The sequence below is a fragment of the Rattus rattus genome, chromosome 5 (assembly GCF_011064425.1).
Source record: "Rattus rattus isolate New Zealand chromosome 5, Rrattus_CSIRO_v1, whole genome shotgun sequence".
NCBI lineage: Eukaryota > Metazoa > Chordata > Mammalia > Rodentia > Muridae > Rattus > Rattus rattus.
This window is the reverse complement of record NC_046158.1, coordinates 97,717,264-97,740,588: the sequence shown is the minus strand read 5'-3', so window position 1 is coordinate 97,740,588 and position 23,325 is coordinate 97,717,264. Positions and strand designations below refer to the sequence as shown.

At 43.1% G+C, this 23,325-nt stretch overlaps 1 protein-coding gene across 1 annotated transcript in view; it reads right to left on the bottom strand.

Moving 5' to 3' along the window:
• Positions 1 to 18,752, bottom strand: part of Chp1 (calcineurin like EF-hand protein 1) — a 36,883-nt gene extending 18,131 nt beyond the window's left edge. The window contains exons 1-3 of the mRNA XM_032903971.1: positions 18,305 to 18,752; positions 6,434 to 6,506; positions 985 to 1,065 (exon numbers count right to left, since the gene is read on the bottom strand). Coding sequence (XP_032759862.1) covers positions 985 to 1,065; positions 6,434 to 6,506; positions 18,305 to 18,371 — 221 coding nt within the window. The 5' untranslated portion in view covers positions 18,372 to 18,752. The remainder of the gene's footprint in view (positions 1 to 984; positions 1,066 to 6,433; positions 6,507 to 18,304) is intronic.
• Between the last annotated feature and the right edge of the window lie 4,573 nt (positions 18,753 to 23,325).

Sequence of the window (23,325 nt, the reverse complement as noted above, 5' to 3'; positions counted from 1 at the left end):
GTTTGTTTGGTTGGTTGGTTTTTTTTTGGTTCTTTTTTTCGGAGCTGGGAACCGAACCCAGGGCCTTGCGCTTCCTAGGTAAGCGCTCTACCACTGAGCTAAATCCCCAGCCCCTAAGTTTGTTTTTCAATTAAAACTTTTTTTAAATGTGTCTCAGTATTTTGCTTGCATGTATGACTATGGAACATGTGTGTACTGGCTAGTTTTTTGATCAACTTGACAAAAGGTTCATTTGGAAAGAAAGAACTCAGAATGGCCTGTAAGGCAGGCCTTTGGATTTGGGGAGTGTTTTGCTTTGTTTTGTTTTGTTTGAGACAGGGTTTCTCTGTCTTAGAACAGCTCTATAGACCAGGCAGGCCTCACACTCAGATATCTCAGATATCAGAAGGCCTCTGCCTTCTGTGTGCTAGGATTAAAGGTGTGTGCCATCACTGCCCCAGCTGACTTCAGGGTATTTTTTTCAAACTGATGGCTGTGGGAACGCCCAGCACTTTATGGGTGGTGCTACTCCTGAGCCCAAGGTCCTGATAGTATGAGAAAGTGAAAGCTAAGCAAGCTAGAAAGCAGCATTCCCCATGATTCCTGCCCTCGGGCTCCACCCTGGAGCTCCTGTCCTGATCTCCTTTGAAGATGGACTGTGCTATGGAACTGTCAGCTGTAGTAAACCTCTCCTTCCTAGGCTGCTTTATCACTAAGAGGACCTGGGTTTGATTTTCAGCAACATAACAGCTCACAATCATCCCCAATTCCTGTTCCAGCAAAAATAAACACAAGAAAAATCTTTTGTGTTTGGGCGAAATACAAAAGAATCTATATATGAAAATTAGGGGTGCCCAATTTAATTCTGGGCAACCATGATCTGAGACGACAACTATCTATTCTATATTATTGTTATTATTATTATCATTACTGTAATTATTCTATATTAGCAATCAATATAGCCTAGACAACAAAGGAAGGAACCAAACCAAGTGTTGCACTCACCCCTCTGAGAAGAAGGCATTGATGATCCGGTCCCCCAGTGGGTTGATGGCAAGTTCTGGAATCCTCTGGAAATCTTCCCGGCTGCCAAAAGAATCACCTTAGGCTAGAGACACTGGCCTTTGGAATGGACTCTTTTGAAGCCAACAGAGTACAACCCAGCAGGAAAACTGCCTCCTGGAATTACTTCAAGTAACTAGAATATCTGCCAACTGTTTTTTGCACCAACTCAGGTATGAATGAAGCAAGATTTAATTTTGGTACTTCCCAGGAAGCCCAGCAAATAGGTTATGTCAGTGAGCAAATACTAACTTGTTTCATAGTGAATGATTTCTTGAACATTACCACTTTGTAATTATTTGGCATTGAGAATAGCAAATAGACACAATCAACTACCACAGAGCTCCAGTGTAGGCTGGTGGAGCCTGAGGACACTTGCTCGGGAAGAGCTAAAACACCCATGAAATGCAGGAAACTCCTAAGAGATTGTTTCCATTCAAGAAGCTAAGCACAAGGCACAATGGCCAGGCTGACCTATAATCGAGTCCTAGCAGAGTTTGGACTATAGTGAGACCCTCCCATGGCTTCCCAAAAAACTAACAAATCAACAGATGGGAGGGAAGAGGGACGGAGGCAGGGAAATGAAGCAGACTTAACCTTAAACATGGTAAGAGCAATCAGCATCACATAAACATGGAGCTGTGATACCATACTTCATACAAACATCTTGTGCTGCTCCGCCCCCAATTGATACAGTGTTACTCTCTTTTCCTATGCCATGTTTTACCTCTGCACTGTAGAGCTGAAGGAATTGGATCAGACAAAGTAACTTGCCCTTGCCACAATTAAAGGGCAGAAATGGTTTAAATCTAAGACTTCAAGTCAAAATCTATTTCTTGTTAAAAAAAAGTTTCCCATATTAACTTGTTAATATTTATTTAATATATAATATTTAAGATACATCTTATTATGGCATGGTTGCCCAGGCTGGAACACATGGGTTTCCCTGCCTCTGGCCCTGAGTACTGGGATTACATGCATTTGCTACCATACCTCGCCCATATTAAAAGTTTTGAACATTGTTGTTTCAAAAACAATGCTCAGTATTTCTCTAGAATTTCTTGGATATCCCATGTGAGGAGTACAAAACTGTCCATGATTTACTTTTCCTATCACTGGGAGCACCTACAGCAGACTAAGGTGACCACCACAACCCAACCCAGAAGGTAGAGAAGACTGTTATGGATCAAAGGAAACTGACGAACTGTAGGAGCAGAGCTCAGGTGCAGCCCAGTTGGCAGAGTGCTTGTAGAGCATGCAAGAAATCATGGATTCAATCCCAGGACCACAAGAACTGGGTGAAATAGCACATGCCTGAAGTTTCAACGAGGGAAGGCAGAGGGAAGGGTACCTGAAGTTCTCAGGCATCCTTGGTCATGTAATAAACTCAAGGACAGCCAGGGATACATGAGACTGTCTCAGAGAACTGAACAGTACGATAGGGGCTGTAAGATGGTCATGTCATTAAAGTGCTTGCCTCACAAGACTAGGAACCTGAGTTCAGATGCCCAGCACCCATGTAAAACAGTCAGATATGGCAGTGCACATCTGTAATGCCAGCACTGGGGAGGTGGACAAAGTAGACCCCTGCAGCTCACTGGCCACTCAACTTAACAGAATGGATGAGTTCTAAATTCATCAAGACCTTATATTAAAATTAAGACTGGGCCAGGAAATGGTGGCAGAAGCAGGCGGATCTGAATTCAAGACCAACCAGTGTACAGAGTGAGTTCCAGGACAGCCAGCGCTACACAGAGGGGAAAAAAAAAAGATTGTCTGGAACAGATAGCTCATGTCTTAATCCATAGCACTAAGGATGCAGGCACAAGCCAGCCTGGACTATATAGTGAGTTCCAGGCCAGCCAAGGGTAAGTAGTAAGAACTCTGTATAAAAAGTAAGGGGTTGGGGATTTAGCTCAGTGGTAGAGCGCTTGCCTAGGAAGCGCAAGGCCCTGGGTTCGGTCCCCAGCTCCGAAAAAAAGAAGCAAAAAGAATAAATAAATAAAAAAAAATAAAGTAAGAACATATAGAGTAAAGAAGATACCCAATGTGAACCTATGATCTATAAATTCCACACCTACATACACAGAAGTATATGCACATCCACACATAAATTCATGCATATCCACAGTTACATGGAGTGGGGAAGCAGTAACAACAAAATATACAAGACAAGAGCCATCACATAGGGTATTTGCCACTAAGACTGGGTTTAATCTCCCACACCCACGAGGTGGCAGAAATCCAGCTCTTCAGGGTTTGCTTTACTTTGTAAGTATATGTGTACCACCATGTATGCATGCCTGGTACCTGAGGAGGTCAGAGAAGAGCATTAGATCCCCTGGAACTGGAGTTACAGACGGTTAGGAGCCACCACGTAGGTGCTTGAAATCTAGCCCAGGTCCTCTGCAAGAGCAACCAGGGCTCTTAATTGCTGACTCATCTCTCAGCTCAGAGATCTAACTCTCTTAAGTTGTCTTCTGACCTCTGTGCACACACATAAGTAAATACATGTAAAAACAAACAAAAACGGGGTTGAGGATTTAGCTCAGTGGTAGAGCGCTTGCCTAGGAAGCGCAAGGCCCTGGGTTCGGTTCCCAGCCCCGAAAAAAAAAAAACCAAAAAAAAAACAAAAAAAAAAAACAAAAAACAAACAAAAACAAGAGATGAATGTGTAAACTCTATACATGATTTTAAGACTGCAAAATTCCTGTAAGGGATACCATACATCAACTATATAGAATGGAGACAGATTTGAAATAGACTGCTTCGAGATAGTACTTCATTAAAACACTAAGTTTTAAAAATTATCTGATGAGCGTTTTACCTGCATGCATGTTTGTGTACCAGGTATGCGCCTAGTGTCTGAGGATGCCAGAAGGTCAGATCCAACTGGAACAGGCGTTAATAGATGGTTATGGGCTGTCCTGTGGGTGCTCAGCAGAATCTGGACCCTCTGGGAGTGTAGTCGGTGCTTTTAACCACTGAGCCCTTTGCTTCGCTCTAGTAGGCAAGCTGTTGTCCCTATGACACTGATGGCCACGCCCGTGTTGATCTCAAATCCTAATCTTCCTGCTGCATATCCACAAGCCATAGGATTGCAGTTGGGTACTACCATGTCTGGATCAAATTCTGCCCCTTTTAAAACATGTATTCATCTCTTGAGGGCAGAGCTCGGAGACAACTTAGAAGTCAGTTCCCTCCTTCCACCACTTGGCCCAGGAAGCAAACTCAGGTTGATGGCAATAAGAGTCTCACCTGCTGAGCTATTTCACTGGCCCAAAATACAATTATTGTTAGAAAACAGCATAACTTAGCATGTGTAGCTCAGAACAGTCTCAAATTCTTGATCTTCCTAGCTCTACCTAATGTGTGCTAGAATTAAATGCTAATGCCACAATGCACCACAGAATGAAGTTTTCAATTACTAATTTTTTTAATGTGCATTAGAGTTTTGCCTGTATGAGGGTGTCAGATGCCCTGGAACTGGAGTTATAGGCCGCTGTGAGCTGCCATGGAGGTGCTGAGAACTGAACTGAGTCCCCTGGAAGAACAGCCAGTGCTCTTAATCACTAAGCCATCTCTCTAGCCCTAATTTTTTTTCAAATGGTATCTCAGATACCACTAGCTAGCCTTGAACTTGCTACACACCTAAAGATGATTTTGAACTTCTAATCCTCTTGCTTTAATCTCCTAAGTGCCAGTGTGTGTGGCCAGACCTAATTTGTGAGACTTTGGGTATTAAACCCAAAGCTTTGTAGGTACTAAGCAAATGGCCTACCAACTGAGCTGTATTTTCAGTCCTCATTTTACCTGTGTTGATCTAAATCTTTGTTGTAGGAAATGTACTCCCAAGTACATGACAAAATGTTAGTATGAGGAGTTGGGAGCTACATAGATGGCCCAGTACTTAAGGTTCTTTCAGAGGACCTGGGTTCAAGTCCCAGCACCAACACAGCAGCTCACAACAGACTCAGGAGGTACATATTACCTAGACTTATGACACCAGTTCAATCCTCAGAGCCCACATGGTTAAAAACAAGAGAACTAAATCCCACCAAGTTGTCCTATGACTCCTCTCCACGTGTCCTCCAACACCTACCACCCCCCACAATAAACTAATGTAAAAAATACATTAGAAAAACCCAGAAACTTGACTGTATCTCATTCCTGCCTCCAAGAAGTTTATTATCAGAAGACAACACACATTCTTCTACTCTCTACAGAGCAAATGCTAATGATGACAGCTTATGAAACATTCCTATTCTGCTCAAGAATCTTCACGTACTTTCTGCTGTGGTTTAAACTTTACATGGTCAATGAACCGAGCTAATTCATCTCTACCAAATCTGGAGACAGACAGAGACCTACCTAGCATACTGTGTGCAGAGCCTTAGAACAGCATCTCTGGACTTAGTCTTCCTTGATCATTTAGAAAACTGATTTCTTTTAACATCATAATTGATTAAGATAAAGATTACTGGGCTGGAGAGATGGCTCAGCAGTTAAGAGCACTGACTACTCTTCTAGAGGTCCTAAGTTCAAATTCCAGCAACCACATGGTGGTTCACAACCATCTCAGAATGAAATCTGATGCCCTCTTCTGGTGTGTCTGAAGACAGCCACAGTGTACTCATTAAATAAAACAAATAAATCTTAAAAAAAAAAAAAAAAAGGATAAAGATTACTAGGGTCTGGATTGTTTAATGTAGCAAAAATTATTACATGATTTGTCCTATAAGACAAAGTCTACACAACTCACCAAAATTAGTATCTCTTGTCTAACAAAATGATAAGAAACAATCCAGGAAGCCAGGTGTGGTGGCAGACACTTTTAATCCCAACACTGGGGAGGCCGAGGCAGGAATATCTCTGAGTTCCTGGCCAGTCTGGTCTACAGAGAGTTCCAGGGATACACAGAGAAGCCCTCTTCCGGAAAACCAAAACAACAACAACAAAAACAACAGAATTATCAGGGCTGGAGAGATGGCTCAGTGATTAAGGGCACTGACTGCTCTTCCAGTGGACCCAGGTTCAATTCCCAGCACAAACACATGGCAGCTCACAGCTCTCTGTAACTCCAGTTCCAGGACATCTGACACCCTCACACAGATCCACATATAGACAAAACACCAATGAACAAAAAGAAATTAAATAAGTTATATATGCATACACACATACATACATACATACATACATACATACATACATACATACATATATACCAATGATGTATAGATACCACAGCCAAAATGGTCCCTGCTTCCAAGTCCAAGAGACCTACTATGCCCACCCTTGGAATACAGATAGCCCCTAGTGTGGCCACCCTTGGAATATAGACAGCTTTTAGGGATCCTGGTCTGGGAAGGAAGGAAGGAATGGAAGTGCTCACCTGAGAGTTCCGTTCTCCCCTTTGTCCAGGCTGGTGAAGCGGCTGTACAGGCGTGTGATCTGACTGTGGGAAACTAAAGGGCAGAAAATCAGTCCCAACTGAAGAAATAGACATGCATTCACACTACACCCACCCCCACTGCATGCCTCAGGGTGAGGGAGATGCGGAGCTGTGCAAGATGTCAAAACAGCAAATTTAAAAAACTAAAGAATAAGAGGAGTTAGAGAAGAAACTAAATAAAAAACCAATGAAATTTGGCTCTTAAAATGAAGTGTAGGCTTAATTAAGAGTGTATTAGGCTAGGAATGTAGCTCAGTGGTAGAGCTCTGCTTCACACGCATGAAGATCTGAACTCATCACCAACACACACACACACACACACACACACACACACACACAGAGCTTTAAAAACACAAAACAAAAGGGGTTGGGGATTTAGCTCAGTGGTAGAGTGCTTGCCTAGGAAGCGCAAGGCCCTGGGTTCGGTCCCCAGCTCCGAGAAAAAAAAAAAGAACCAAAACCACAAAACAATGAGAATTGAAGAACTTAAGTATTGGGGGTAAAGTGCACAACAGGTCAGCTGAAGAGTACCTGTTTAAAAGCATGAGCAAGACTGTGTTTGATCCCTAGCATGCATGCATCCATCTCTCTCTCTCTCTCTCTCTCTCTCTCTCTCTCTCTCTCTCTCTCTCTCTCTCTCTCTCTCCCTCCCTCCCTCCCCCTCCCTCCCGCCCCATCTTCAGACTGGAATTTCTAAATAGGTAACAAAGTCAAACTAAATACTGTGGCACATCAAACAATTCTGTTTTTAAAGTCTAGTCTCCTTCTGCACCAAGCGTCTGCAGTATCACCTCCTCTTTAGGACTTAACTGGGTGACAGATCCTGCAACCTGGAATCAACTTTTTTGATGCAACCAAGTGATCATGCTGTGACATCTAAGAGGACCCAATGGCTGCTCATTCTGGATTAGCTTGGTCAACTCCAGCACGAGCTAACTGCTAAAAGCAGTTTACAACTGCAGGTGTACAAAGTGACTCTCAAAGTGCAAAAGCACTTCTGGGAAACAGTTTAGTCTCCTGGCAGATTAGAGGCAAGAGGGAAAAACAGAGTAACTGTAGTAGAAAAGAAAAGACGACAGCCTCAGAGCGGGTAACAAGTCCGAACTTTGTCTCAGCTGCACCTGTGAGGCATTAAAGATTAAGGAAGTGTGGATCTGAAGGTTGTTCTCCCCAAGCTCAAGCCACACAACAGGACCTGCTGCATGGGGAACAAGGAAACTAAATAAACAAGACAGGAAGTAAAACAGGAAGTGAACGGTGGAGCAGAACACCAGGGCAGCTGTGACCTCTGGCATTAGCTTCATCCTTGAAACAGGCTCTAATAACTAAGGTGTGCAGAGAACAGAGCAGAGGAGGCACAACTCCTCCCACCCAGGCAGAACAAACAGGAGTCCAGTTGCTAAAGGCCATAAGTACCAGCCACACAGGTAGGAGCAGCTTTGTAAAGAATAGACACTTGTAATGGCCAGGCAGACGGATTCTGATTCCTCTCATGAAGCCACAGGGGCTAATGGAACTGTGAGGATTGGATGGAAGGAAAATACTTGGCAAAGTGCCTGCGTTGGGACAGCACCCCAAGTTAACTATTTTCACGTCATCATCCCCACACAAGAGCCTGAGGGGACAGTTTACACTGCTGTGCTAACTTCTCTCCACCTTCTTCTTAGTGAGCCAGTCACGGCCACTTTCTTTAGGAATCTATCCCAGTCTGGCATCTGGCCTCCAAAGGTACTTTTGTAATGAATTCCTCAGTTGAACAAAACTAAGTCAGTTAAAGAGTAACTACATTTCCTAAAAAGTTTTGAAAAAAGAAATCTATGTTTTCCATCTCAACATTGTCATTTCTTTAGTGTACCTCCTAGTATCATTTGTTTGTATACTTTAGGCCTAACAGCTTAATTTTCTCTTTTTAATTTTTAAAATTAATTTGTTTTTATATACACTGGTATTTTGCCTGCATGTATGTTGTATGAGGGTATCTGATCCCCTGGAACAGCAGTTACAGACAATTTTTTTTTTTTTAACATTTTTTTTTTTTTTTTTTTTTTTTTTTTGGGCTGGGGACCGAACCCAGGATGTTGGCTCCACCACTGAGCCAAATTGAACCCCTAGTTACAGACAAGCTATGTTTCTGAGAATTGAACCCAGGTTCTCTGGGAGAGCAGCCACTATAGTTAACCGCTGAGCCAGCTTAATTTTCAATTACTAGTTCACAGTCTTTCATATTAGTGTGGAGTTTTTAAATATTTAAACATTTTATCTTTTACTATGTTTCCGTGTCTGTGCACGTGATTGCTGGTACCCCTGGAAGCCAGAGGTACTGGATCCCCAGGAACTGGAGCTACAGGCAGTTGTTGAGCTGCCCAACATGGGTGCTAGGACCAAACTCAGGCCTTCTGGAAGAGCAGGATGCAGTCAACCACTGAGCCACCTTATAAATCCTGGTTTTAAGTGTGCTTAGAGTAGTCTATCTGTAGTAGGGTATGTGTAGTTAGTGTATGTGAGAATGCTTGTACCCATGCACACACATGCAGAAGCCAGAGCGGGACCTCCTCTATCGCCCTGCAACCAGCTACCTTGGAACTGAGCCTCTCACTGCACTGGAAGCTCACACTGTGGCTGAATGGCCAGGCTGTCTAAGTGAGTTCCAGGCCTCTGACTCGCTCCACAGCCCAGTGCTGAAGTGCAAACTAGCCTATGAGGCTGGCGATTTGAACTGAGGTCCTGCTTGTGGAGCAAGTGCTCTTACCACTGAGACGTCTTTTCTGCCCCTGAAGGAGTTTTAAGTAACTATAATATTTAGTTCACTGAGTAAGTTTTTAGTGTTCAGAGTGTCATTTCCCCCCACTCCCAAACCCCTTTCCCCCATCCTCCCGGAGTTGAGGACCAAACCCAGGGACCTGCACTTACTAGGGCAAGCGGTCTACCACTGAGCTAAATCCAACCCATGTTGAGAGTCTTACATTACAGATTATTGGTTTTTCTAAAGATGGAAAACGATCAAATTTTATTTTATATTAACTTTAATATATTAAAGTATTATATATTTATATATTATTTTAAGATTATACACATGAAAAAATGTAAATGGAACAATACACAATGTCATCTTCCTAATGCCCAAGTCCCCAATCTCCTATGCTAGAGCTATGAAATTAATAGTTTGTAATGACCCTTACTAGACATTTCTTGTGCGCGTGTGTGTGTGTGTAATGTGTAGAGTTTAATACAATTTTTAAAAAGTATTTATTTATTTTTATTTAATATGCTTTAGAGTTTTGCCTATATGAGGATGTTGGATCTCCTGGAACTGGAGTTACAGACAGCTGTGAACTGCCATGTGGGTGCTGGGAACTGAACCTGGGACCTTTGGAAGAGCAAACTGTGCTCTTAACCACTGACCTATCTCTCCAGCCCAATTTACAGAATTTTCAAATTAAGGTAAATGTCAATCTAATCCAACTTTAAAACTAATAAATGGGGTTAATTTCAGTGGTAGAGCGCTTGCCAACGCAAAGGCCCTGGGTTCGGGTCCCCAGCTCCGAAAAAAAAAAAGAATTTAAAAAAAAAAAAAAACTAATAAATGGGCGGTGGTGGTACACTTTAGCACACCTTTAATTCCAGCACTGTTTATTAGTATTGAATCCAGTACGAGGATTTAAAAGGTGGCTCAGTGATTGAATGCATCCTGCTCTTCCAGAAAGCTTGAGTTTGGTCCTAGCACCCATGCTGGGCAGCTCACAACTGCCTGTAGCTCCAGTTCCTGGGGATTCAATACCTCTGGCTTCCAAGGGTACCAGCAATCACGTGCACAGACACAGAAACATAGTAAAAAATAAATATATTTTTATATATTTTAAATATACTCCACACCAATATGAAAGACTATGAATTACTAATTGAAAATCAAGCTGTTAGGGGGCTAGAGAGATAGCTCAGTGGTTAACTACACTGGCTGCTCTTCCAGAGAACCCAGGTTCAATTACCAGCACCTACACAGCAGTACTACACAAACTAGTTTGCACTTCAGCACTGGAACAGGGAACTAGTCAGATGTCTGGCGCTCACTACGAACATTTGAGAGGCAAAAGCAGGTGGATCTCTATGAGTTGGAGGCCAGCCTGGTTTACCTAGCAGGTTCTAGGATAGTTAAGGCTACACATAGAAACCCTGTCTCAAAAACAAAAAACGGTTGGGGATTTAGCTCAGTGGTAGAGCGCTTGCCTAGGAAGCGCAAGGCCCTGGGTTCGGTCCCCAGCTCCAAAAAAAAGAACCAAAAAAAAAAAAAAAACAACCTTTATTTTAATTAAAAACAAAACAAACAAACAAAAATAAAAACCCTGATAAATGATCCAGCACTTGGGAGGCAGAGATAGGTGGATCTCTGAGGGTAGCCTGGTCTATAGAGATAATTCCAGGACAGACAGGGTTACACAGAGAAACCCTGTCTGAAAAAAAAAAATCAAACAAAAAGAAAAAAACCCTAACAGATGACCAAAGCAACTCCAAAGTGAACCAAAGTCTAGAGCTGATCTTGAACTCACTCTATAGCACAGGCTAGCCTCATTCTTGCAAGCTTGCGTTAGTCTGTAGAGTATTAGTATTATATACATGGACCACCACACTGGGCTTCAATCTACCCTTCAAGGAGCTACACGGTCCACACACACAAAAGTATTAGAACTTGCAGGAATGGGGTTGGGGATTTAGCTCAGTGGTAAAGCGCTTGCCTAGCAAGCGCAAGGCCCTGGGTTCAGTTCCCAGCTCGAAAAAAAAAAAAAAAAAAAAAAAAAAAAAGAACTTGCAGGAATAAAGGCAGGGTATGCTTCCAGAGGGTATGCTTCCAGTAAAAACAAACTCACCGAAGGCGCAAAGCTAACCAGACAGGCACCGAACACTCATAACATTCTTGGAACCTCAGGAGTTGACAGTTCCCTTAGAATGGTTATGAATAGGGACATGTCTTGAATGAAGCTGTAGTCTACTCTGCTGAACAAACACTTATTTCACATCGAAAGACTGAAAAGGGGCTGGAGAGATGGCTCAGCGGTTAAGAGCACCGACTGTTCTTCCAGAGGTCCTGAGTTCAATTCCCAGCAACCACATGGTGGCTTGCAACCATCTGTAAGGAGATCTGATGCCCTCTTCTGGTGTGTCTGAAGACAGCTACCGTGTACTTATAGATAATAAATGAAAAAAAAAAAAAAAAAAAAAAAAGAAAGACTGAAAAGATCCTGCTAACCTTGAGTTCAGAACTGTCTATCACATCTGCCTCCTCAGGATGGGAAGGTATTTCAAGGACGTGCTGATCACCAAGACAGACTGCATGGGGAGCATGGGAAGGTAACAGATAGGCCACGTTATTTTGTCATGGCTTTCCTACTCATCTAATGAGCAAGACAACTGAGTTAAAGTGGACAACTGCAGGCCACAGCAGCTCTGGGGACACACTGCAGAGTGGAGCCTGCACCCCTAGCCATTCCTTTAAGGTTTCGTACCCTGACATTTTCCCAACATAAGGACTCCAAGGTCTAACCTATGCTCCTAGGAATTAACAGAGAATACCAGGTGGTGGGGGTTCATGCTACCTTTAATCTCAGAACTCAGGAGGCATGGACGGAAGATCTCTGAGTTCAATCAAGGTCAACCTGGTCTAAAGAGCAAGTTCCAGGACAGCCATTGAGAAATCCTGTCTTGAAAAACAAAAACAAAACAAAGAAACAAACAAAAAATAACTCAAAGAGACCAAAAACATGTGTCTTCTAAAACAAGAGGACAGACCTCAGCGGAAGTGATCAGAGCATGTTCAAGCTGTGGCTTCCTACATCAGCCCAATAAAAAACAAGTCCAAGCAAACAACGAACAAAATGGGTCTTCTCAAAAGAGGGTAAACTGAAGATTACTGAGTAGTATCTAATAGGAAATCACTGCTAACTTTCTTAAGAGGGATAACAGTACTGCGGTTATCAAGTTACATGCTTCCCTCTTCTGACATGATAAAGTAAATAGGGCTAAAGCATCTACAACTTCCAAAGAGTCGATATTGTGAGTTCCACCCAGGGTTACATAGTAAGACCCTGCTACCCAACTCCATCCCCCTCAAAAAAAAAAAAAAAAAATCAGGACTGAGGTGGAGCTTAATGGTGCAATCTTTTCAAGCACGCATAAAAGCAAGATTCTAGGTTCAATCGCTAGCACCAAAATAAATAAATAAATGAACAAAAATATCTAAAACATTTATATGTGTGTATGTATACATGTGTATACATGTATTTGTGCCACAGCCCATATAAGGTCAAAGGACAACTTCCAGAGTCAATTCTTTTTCTTCCATACAGGTCCTAGGATTCAAACTCTGGTGTCAGATTTGGTGGCAAGAACCTTTACACAAGGAGCCTTCTGGCATACAGTCTAGTCCGGCCTTGAACTCAGAACCCTTTGGTCTTAGCATCCCTAGTGCTGGAATTAAAGGCATAAATAAACTACCACATCTCAAACTGGTGTAAAAATCAGATTTTCATTCAGGTCAGACCAAAGTAAGTTTACCTTTTGCTACACAAAACCTGAGGCATCCTACCTGCTTGTGCGCTTCCACAATAGCGTTCACTGCATGGAGTACATACATGTATTGCTGTTTTATAGCATGTCTTTCTGCTTAGCCTCAGAAAATCCGGCTTCTATCTCTGCAGCTGCTTCTAGGGTCAGTGCCTTTCTATGTAATTTCAAGTAGTCTGTGTTCTGAACCCCCTTCCTCATTTATAAGTTCCAGGGTAGGGGACTGGAGCGATGGCTCAGTGGTTAAGAGCACTGACTGCTCTTCCAGAGGTCCTGAGTTCAATTCCCAGCAACTACAAGGTGGCTCACAACCATCTGTAATGGGATCCGATGCCCTCTTCTGGTGTGTCTGAAGACAGCTACAGTGTACACACATACATAAAATAAATAAATAATTAAAAAAAAAATAAGTTCCAGGGTTCCATTCTCTATCTTGACACACAGTTCTTACCCCTTTCTAGTAAGAAACAGGAACCAGAAGAGTATAGAACTTTACAAATTATCTCAAGCCTGACAAAGATATTATCTCTCGGGGCTAGAGAGATGGCCGAGCGGTTAAGTGCACTTAACTGCTCTTCCAGAGGTCCTGAGTTCAATTCCCAGCAACTACATGGTGGCTTACAACCATCTGTAATGGGATCTGATGCCTTCTTCTGGTGTGTCTGAAGACAGTGACAGTGTGCTCATACATTAAATCAATCAATAAATAAATCTAAAAAAAAAAAGGCATTATCTCTTCATTTCCCACTCAATAGGACAATTCTACATTTTTATAAGTCAGCACATTTGAATAAAAGACATTAGAGGGCAGTCACAGTATAACTTATAAATGAGGAATGGGTCCTCTGTACTTCCAGACTCCCCCAAAATTACGACAAAGGCCAGCCAGAAAGGGGTCCCAGAAGGAGGCAGTAGCACCCAGAAGCTCAATTTCAAGAAACTACTCTCAAGCAGTGACCTTCCTCAGGCTGTGCTCTGTTGGAAGTGGAGAAAAACCCACACCCTTCATATCATCACTACACCCTTCCAAACAAACAAAAACTCACTGGTCTGTACAACTCACTTCCTAAACCTGTTCAACACCCTGCCCATACCCACATGACACACACCATAGAGCAGAAACTAAAAATAAACCAATCTTCATTCCCCATTATGTAGTTGGCATGAACCTTTGCTCAAAGTTAAGGGTTTTGGCAATCCACAAAAAGGCTATCCTATGGCCAATTGTACTAAGGGTCATTACATAGATTCCTAAGATACCGTGACCGTCCTCCAATGTCTTTTATTCAAATGTGCTGACTTATAAAAATATAGAATTGTGAAAGAGGGTGACAGAACAAAGGCTAAATATAGTAGGTGCTTTATGACAACAGTGTTTCTTTTATCTTCTTTTCTTTTCTTTTCTAAGCCAGGGTCTCACTATGTAGCCCTAGTTGGCCTAGAAATTGGAGATCCACCTGCCTCTGCCTCCACATCTGGTTTTATTTTTGTTTAAATGTTAACTATATGTATTTGTGCATGTCAGTGAGGGCACCCTGGAGACCACAAGCATTAGATCCTCTAGAGCTGAAGTTACAGGTGGTTGTTACCCACCAGCCCAATATGGGTGTGGGAATCAAACTGGGATCCTCTTAACTGATGAGCCATCTTTCTGGCCCCCAAAGTGTACCTTAAACTATGAGAAACTTCAGCAAAGCAAGGTGGTACATACTCACTATCCCAACACTCAGAAAAATTGAGGGATTGCTTTGAGTGAGGCAGCCTCAAAATTAAATAAAACATCAGGCTATGTCTTCTTTAGTTTTACTTCCTTGGGATTGACAGAATAATGTTAGTGTTTAATTCCTAAAGTACACTAAAAATAAGCAATGTGTAAAATGCCTTCACCTCTGGTTAGATAGCCATAGACAGGATGTAAACAGTTTTTATTTCTAACATATGCAAAGATGATTCTATCTATGGTTCAAAATAATCGTAGTTTGGCCCCTGAGTAAAGGTGTTTGCTTCACAAGCCTGACAACCTGAGCTCAATCCCCAGAATCAAAGGTAGAATAGCAACAACTCCATTAAGTTTTCCTTTAACATTTACTCACATGAAGACATGAAGGGGCAGGTTTACCTCCCCCACACATGCTATTTAAAAACCCTGGAGAGAGCCAGGCATAGAGGCACAGGCCTTTAATTACAGCACTCCAGAGGCAGAGACAGGCAGATTTCTGTGAGTTCAGGGTCAGCCTGGGCTACATAACAAGCTCCAGGACAGCCAGGACGACACAGAATTTGAGACCTTGTCTCAAAAAGCCAAAATAAAATAAAACCCCCTGGAAATTAAAAAAGAATGACTAGCAACTACATGACAATTATACCAGCAGCATTCTAAGGAACTTTTTTCATTTATCATGATAATTCTAAAATTAAGTTATTATTACTAATTTTGTTTTACAGATGATGAAAGTTGTGTAATTCTTACTCAGAATTACTTTTCCCAGTATTTAGTGGCTAAGCATTAAATAGTAGCTACATTGGTCTTGTGTGTGTGTGTGTGTGTGTGTGTGTGTGTGTGTGTGTGTGTTTGTGCGCGCACTCATATTCACACACATTCACACACACACACACACACACACACACAATGTTTTTTCAAGATAGAGCTTATCTGTGTAGCCCTGGCTGTCTTGGAATTTGCTGTATAGACCAGGCTGGCCTTGAACTCAAGAGATCTGCCCACCTTAGTACTAGGATCAAAGGCATTTTGGGAGTGATGCACACATCTGTAGTCCCAGTCCTTAGGAGGCTGAACAATAGAATCTCAAATTTGAAGCCAGTCTGGGCTACACAAGTTCCTGTCAAAGGAGGAGAAAAGGAGAAGGACGAGGAGGAAAAGGAAAAGAGAAGGAGGAAAAGGAGGAGGAGGAGGAAGAGAAAAAGGAAGGAGGACGAGGAGGAGAAGGGAAAAGGGAAAAGGGAAGAGGAAGAAGAAACAACTCTCTGCTGATGGGTGCTACCTAGATACACTGATAACTCAATCCCTAGGGTAGAGGAATGACATTGTAGCTAAGTGGGGGTAACAGTTGCTGAAAGCCACTGAAACTTACCTTAATTTATCAAAAATTGAATCCATTCATGTATCAAGACCCAATTCCCATACCCCACAAAGCCAGCTCAAGACCATCTTCCCTAAATACTGAAAGGGGAGTGCTGTACCGTTTTAGCTTCCTTATGCCCTGACGCTAATCACAACTCGTCTCTGGCTTATCTCCCTGGCCAGGTTGTGGGTGTCTTGCTACCATCTGCTCCCAATACCTAGCATAAACAGGCATTGCTAAAATTCATTATTTTCTGTTTCATTAGGTTTTAATAAATATATACACTGGTTTTGGTGGGAATGTAGGGAATCTTTCTCATACTTGAATTATTCTTGGGTAACCAGGATAATAGTTCTTTCATGATCACCTAGGTTTGTCCGTGAGTCACAAGGTAAAACAACTCAGTACTACACCCAGGACTAATGAAAATCATGAATGACATCACTGTCCCATTCATTTTGAAGAGAACACAACCTTTCCCCAATTGAGCACGAGCACTTTGGGGGCTGAGGCAGGACTGTCATGAGTTTGAAACCAGCCTGGACTATGTAGTGAATTTGTGTTTGTTTGTTTGTTTGTCTTGTTTTGTGTGTTGTTTTTCATGACAGAGTTCCCCTCTGTAGCCTAGCCATAGAGCCTGTTATTTAGATCAGGCTGGCCTCAAATTCTCCTGCCTCTGGAGTGCTACTGGGATTAAAGGTATGGGCACCACCAGGCCCAGTTTACTTAGCGACTCCTAAGCAAGTCTGGGCTACAAAGTAAGATCTTGTATCAAAAAACAAAAGAAAACAAAACAATAGCTTGTCCCATACTCACTATACTTCCCCATGATGTGACTCTGTGTTTCAAACATAAATGGAAAGAAGTCATTACATCTACAAGTGGGGTCAGAGGTAAATGCTTGCTGAATCCAACTGTGTATATTTCTACTCACGGAACCAGCTGTGAGTCGTGAAATGTCCTTAAAGGTGAGTGGCCAAACAAAAGCTATAAAAAGCTAAGTATTCTCTGTCAATCATTCAAAATTGGCCATAAGGGATGGTAAAAGCAAAGCAACCTGACAGGGGGTGGGGCTAGATCACATCTCTTCCAACCTGAATACTCTAGAAAGTTTAACTTGTCAGACAGCCAGGACGACTGTTAATTTACCCAAGGACTCATTCCTGGAGAATTCTGTAGTTCCCTGTACCCCTTGGTACTATCTGCCAATGTGTTATTTGCTCACATTATCATCAAAGACAGGTACCATGAAGACCCGGCTTAAGAAAAAGAGAGCCACAAAGGAGCGCTAAGAAAGCACTGAGGCAATACAATTGTATCATACATTATCAAGGGCTTTTCAAAGGCACAGTGCTTCTTAGTTCCTAAAGCCGTGTTGCTCCTTTGTTCGGGTTAACCCGGGTTAACCAGGAAGAAACTAGAAAATATATATATATATATATATATATATATATATATATATATATCTGTTCCTGGTACAAATTCAGATTTTGGAGTACATCCAGTTTCGATATCAACTGCATAAAGTACAGCAACACAGCAGATATCAATGTATGGGAAAATAGGACAAATGTCTTCACTGTGTCTTTAAAACCTCGATCACTGTATCTGTGGTTTTTCTCCAACGGTTCAGATTAAAAAGCCTCACTCGGGTTTTTGGACTCTTAGAGGTCTTCAGTTCCCGGTCACAAGCTTTACTCTATGCTCTTCTTTGCTGAGTTTTTCCCCGTGTGTGATTTTAGTAGTTTTAGCTTCTTTCTCAGAAACCTCATTGAGATGTATAACGTTTTCTCCAGAAACCATTCAGATTTCCTGGATTTGTTTCTGCTTTACCTGCTGTTCAGGATGCTTCTATAAGGGGAACGATTAAAGGAGGAAAATGCGCGGACTTCTGTGAGCAAGAGTGGAGTGGTGGTGTTTGTGCTCCGTTGTTGGATCGAGATTCCGGGCTTTTGAGGCAAGACAGCACCAGAGGAACCAAATCCCGGCTCCAAGAAGCTACAGATGAACGTACGGGTACTCTAGCCTTCGGTTACCCAAAGCACCGGAGGCTGCATTGGACCCTCCCAACAAAGTCACCGCACCCCAGATCAAGACCTAAGCGACAACCGCTGTCATTACTGAGGCCAGCCGGAGGCACCGGGCCGCCTTCCCACCCCCAACCCGAACTCACAGCCAGTCTCCTTCTTGATCTCCTCGAGCTCTTCGTCCCGCAGTAACGTGGAGGCCCGAGACCCCATCACCGTGACGGGAGCTCCTCCGGGAGCGGCAGCGCCAGAAGCAGCGGCGGCAAGAGGGAATGAGGGAGGGAAGGGCCAGGGGTCAAGAAGGGAGAGGGCACTGTTTCTCCTGCGGCCCGGGGAGGGAAACTAGGGGTGGCGCGCGGGGGAGGGCGGACCGACACCAGCCAATCCGGAGTGAGGCCGCGCCCTGCGCAGGCGCTAACGTCAAAGCTTGGCGCTCGTGCCCGGAATGAATCAGCCGGGTGGCTGCTGGAGTCCAAAGGGAGGCAGGCCCCGCCCCCGGAACCAGGGCTGCCGCCGGCCTTAAAGCGACAATACCACGGTGGCGCTAGGGACTGCACTTAAAGGGCAATGCGGCCTCTCCTCTGTTTTTAGACAAACCAGGGCAGACTCCCTAGAGTAGCTGACAGGTTTCTCACAAGACTCAAGCACCAGGAATCTCACCCTACAAGTGACAGGGATTCAGGAGAGAAACAAAACCCACAAAACCAGTGGGAAAACCCTAAGGTGAATCCCCAGAGAAGTTCAGCTGAGATTTGTGCACTCTTCCTGCTCGCTTCCGCACGCTCAGTCTGTCTGTCTTTTTGTCTCTGTCTGTCTCTCTCTCTCACACACACACACACACACACACACACACACACACACACACACACACACACACACACACACACATTTTCTCTTCCTCCTTTCTCCTCACCTTTTTCTCCCTCTCCCACTCTCACTCCCCTGGTCCTGAGAATAGTGTTGGGAGTCTCCTTGGCACCCCCAACCCCCCCTCCAAGTCCCCCTCCCGCATGCCTATGGACTGCATCTTTTCTGTGCTTCTTCCCCTGGCCGCAGAGGGGCGCTGGGAGCCGCCCGGGGTTCGCAAGGCTATTGGTTGCATCTTTTCTGCGCTCTTTACCCCGGCCGCAGGGGGCGCTGGGAGCCAGCTCGAGGCTGCTCGCTGATTGGCTCCTCCAGAAAGAGGCAAGTAATTCGCTCCTAGGGCGAGGGCGTAGTCGACTCTGTGGCTTCAGTGGTTGGCACTGCGAATTCTCTTACTGTTTGCATCAAAGCTGTGCCAGGATAACACTCAGATTTTTTTTTTTACATCAGTCACTCTTCAGTATAAGGAACTCACCATTTGACTAGAATTAAGGTCGGAATCTCCCAAACTTCTTTGCCGTGGGGACAGAAGACCCTGGAGGTGAGAGAGATTGTGAATAGATAGATCACGGGCAGTCGTTTATTTATTTAGATTCTTTCTTGTTTTAAAAATTAGGATTTTTAGGGCTGAAGAGATGGCTCAGCAATTAAGAGCACTGACCGCTCTTCCAGAGGTCCTGAGTTCAATTCCCAGCAACCACATGGTGGTTCACAACCATCTGTATTGAGATCTGATGCCCTCTTCAAGGGTCGTGTCTGAAGACATCAACAGTGTACTTACATAAAATAAATAAATCCTTTTTTAAAAATTAGGATTTTTAAACCATAAGTCAGCAGTTGTTAGGTGAAAACAAGAAAGTTGCAAGCTGAGCCCAGCCTAGCCAATATTGGGAAATCCTGTTGAGATTTGTTGCCACTCATGGATACCATACTTGTAATTCCATAAAGTGGAGGCTGGAGAATTAGGAGTTTCTGCACAGGACAGCCTGAGCCCATAAAACCCTTTCTAGAAGTAGAGAAATTATTCTTTTTTCCAGAAGATCCCTGGCTGGTCTCAGCCTCTAAAAAGGTTATTGTTACAGACTTATGCTTTCGTGGAGGTCTTGCATTTTACTCTTTTCTCTTTTGTTTGAGGCAGAGTCTCTATGTGACCCTGGCTGACCTCTTAACAGAGATTCACCTGCCTCTGCCTTCCAAGGTCTGGGATCAAAGCCAGGTGCATTTCATTCTTCTGGTATTTTGTTTGTGCTGATGAAAAAGTTAAAAAGCCACATGTTAGTGTACACCCTCTCAAGTAAAGCCTTAGTTTTCCTGTGGCTTCACCTGTCTGCTTCCTTCACTCCTTTGTTTAGAACCAACTTAGTACCTAAATATCTTAGTGCCTTTCTTAAATCACTTCAGACTACTAGCTTCAAAGTTACTTAGGCTGTTACAGCCCAGCCTGAGTCCCCCAAGGTCTCCCTGCCTACTAAATTTCCAGTCTGACTCAGTTGTTTTCCTAATTAACCCCGGTTGACTTACTCATTGAGATCATAACTGTGGCATGAAAATCTTGATGTTAGACACATACATAATCCCTTTCTCAGTCAGTCTGGAAGCTCATCTTTTCATCCTGACCCTTTTTTTCCTTCCTAATTTTTAGTCTAAATCTTGAGGGCTGTATTCAGTTAAATCCTACAGTAGGCCTGATACTTGATGTCTGTAATTGCAGCATTGAGGAAGCAGAGACAGAAGTTACCTTTGGAAGTTTAAGACCAGTATGATCTAGATAGGGCATTCCAGGCCAGCTAGGGCTGCTTGGGGAAACCCCGTGTAAACACACACACACACACACACACACACACACACACACACACACACACACACACACACAAAACCAGTAACAAAATTTTCTTTGCTATGTTTTTTTTTTTTCTGATTTGTTTTAACCTTTAAGAATAGTATTTGGGAGGGGTTGGGGATTTAGCTCAGTGGTAGAGCGCTTGCCTAGCAAGTGCAAGGCCCTGGGTTGGTCCCCAGCTCAAAAAAAAAAAAAAAAGAAAAGAAAAAAAAAAAAAAGAATAGTATTTGGGTGTACGCGTTCAAGTGAGAGGTAGGGGTGTGTCTGTGTGTGTCTGTCTGTCTGTCTATCTGTGTCTGTGTGTGTCGTATTCTCACCACTGGAAGCTAGAAGAGGGCATCCTATCCCCTGAAACTGGAGGTAGAGGGTGTCCACCAGCATGTGAGGCCCAAATCTCAGCATTTTACTAGAGAATTTTAGAAACCTGGGACTAAAGACTGCTCTTCCAGAGAACTCAGGTTCAGTTCCAGGTGCCCATTTGATGGCTCACACCATTTGTAACTTCAGCTCCTCCTGGCCTCGAGGGAACTGCATACATATGGTTCAGAGGCATACATGCAAGTAATACCAATGCCTACAGAACAAATAATAAAAGCATCCCGGCATTGTGGTATATGTCTTTAATCCCTGCATGCAAAGCCCCTGTGAGTTCAAGGCCAGCCAAGGCTGCACAGTGATACCTCGCTTCAAAAACACAAAAGAATAATAATAATAAATTAAAACTTTTAAAATTGGGCTGGAGAGATAGCTCAGAGGTTAAGAGCACTGACTGTGGGTTGGGGATTTAGCTCAGCGGAAGAGCGCTTGCCTAGCGAGCACAAGGCCCTGGGTTCGGTCCCCAGCTCCGGAAAAAAAAAAAAAAAAAAAAAAAAAAGAGCACTGACTGTTCTTCCAGAGGTCTTGAGTTCAATTCCCAGCAACCATATGGTGGCTCACAACCATCTGTGATGGGACCCAACACCCTCTTCTGGGGTGTCTGAAGAGACCTTCAGTGTGTTCATATATATAAAGTAAATGAATATATAAAAACTTCTAAAATTAAAGACACAGTACTGGAGCTAAGGATATATCTCAGTGATACAGTGCTTGTTCAGCCTGCGCAAGACACTAGGATTGGTCCTCAGTATCATTAACATAACCAGACAGAAATACTATGGAGCTAGGAAGGTGACTCAGTGAGGACCCGAGTTCAATTTCTACCACCCATGTAGAAAGCCAAACACAGCATATGTCTTTAATCACAACATCCAGGATGCAGAGGCAGGTGGATCTCTATAAGTTCTACACCAGGCTGGTCTTTATAGCGAAATCTATGCTAGCCAGTGCTATTGTATAATACTTAATTTTAATAAAATAAGTAAAAGGCCTGTGTTTAGCTATTATGAGAAAGGGGCACCATGCCCATTTTTTTAAATTAAAAATAAATTTTCATACAATGTATTCTGATTAGTTTCTTCTACATTTTCTTCCAGATCTTCCCCCACCTCTCCACACTCCCAATCCCGTCCCTTTTCTCTCTCTCTTTAGGAAACTAATGTGCCTTTAATTCCAGAACTTGGGAAGCAGAGGCAGGCAGATCTCTGAGAGATAGAGTCCAGCCTTGTCTACAGAGTGAATTTCAGGAGAGCCAGGGCTACATAGTAAGACCTTGTCTCAAAAAAATAAAATAAAATAAAATAAAAAAGAAAGAAAAAAAGCAAATAATCCAGAATATAACGTACAAATGCACAAATAAAACACAAAAATTGGAAACCAGAATACACAAGCAGAAGTCTAGTAAGGTTTTAAAAAAGCCCCAGGTGAAGCAATCTGAGACAAAACATTTCCAAAAATGAGTTCATTTTGTGTAGGCTATCTACTGCTGGACATGGGGCCTGCCCTGACAAGTTTGTATATCCAGTGAGACTCCTTAGGAGACACTGATTTTTCCTTTGTGAGCAGTTGTCGATTGGAGATCGAGTTTTAGTCAGTGATGGGAGCTTGTGTTGAATTCTGCCTCTAAACACTGGACCCCATTGGCTTGGGCCTGTGCGGGCCTTGTGCGTGCTGCCACATGAGCTCATATGTTCTTCATTCCCACTGTGTCCGAAAGGCAGTTTCCGTGATGCCATCCATCCCCTCTGGCTTCTACAGTCTCTCCACCTCATCCTTTCCACATAATTCACTAACCATGTCCATTTTATAAACACAGAAGCTAATCTCACCTTGCCCATAGCCCTATAATTTTGAGTTTCCTACATATGAATTAAAATTGTGGACTGGAGAAATAGATCAAAGCTTAATAATACTCTTGCCCAAGATACAGCTTTAGTTCCCAACAATAACTCCAGTTTCGGGGGATCTGGCACCCCCTTCAGGCTTCCTCAGGTACTAAACTAATGTATACAGACGTACCTGGAGGCAAAACACCAGTACACATAAGATAAAAATAAATAAAATTGTATTTGCTGTGATTATTCTTAG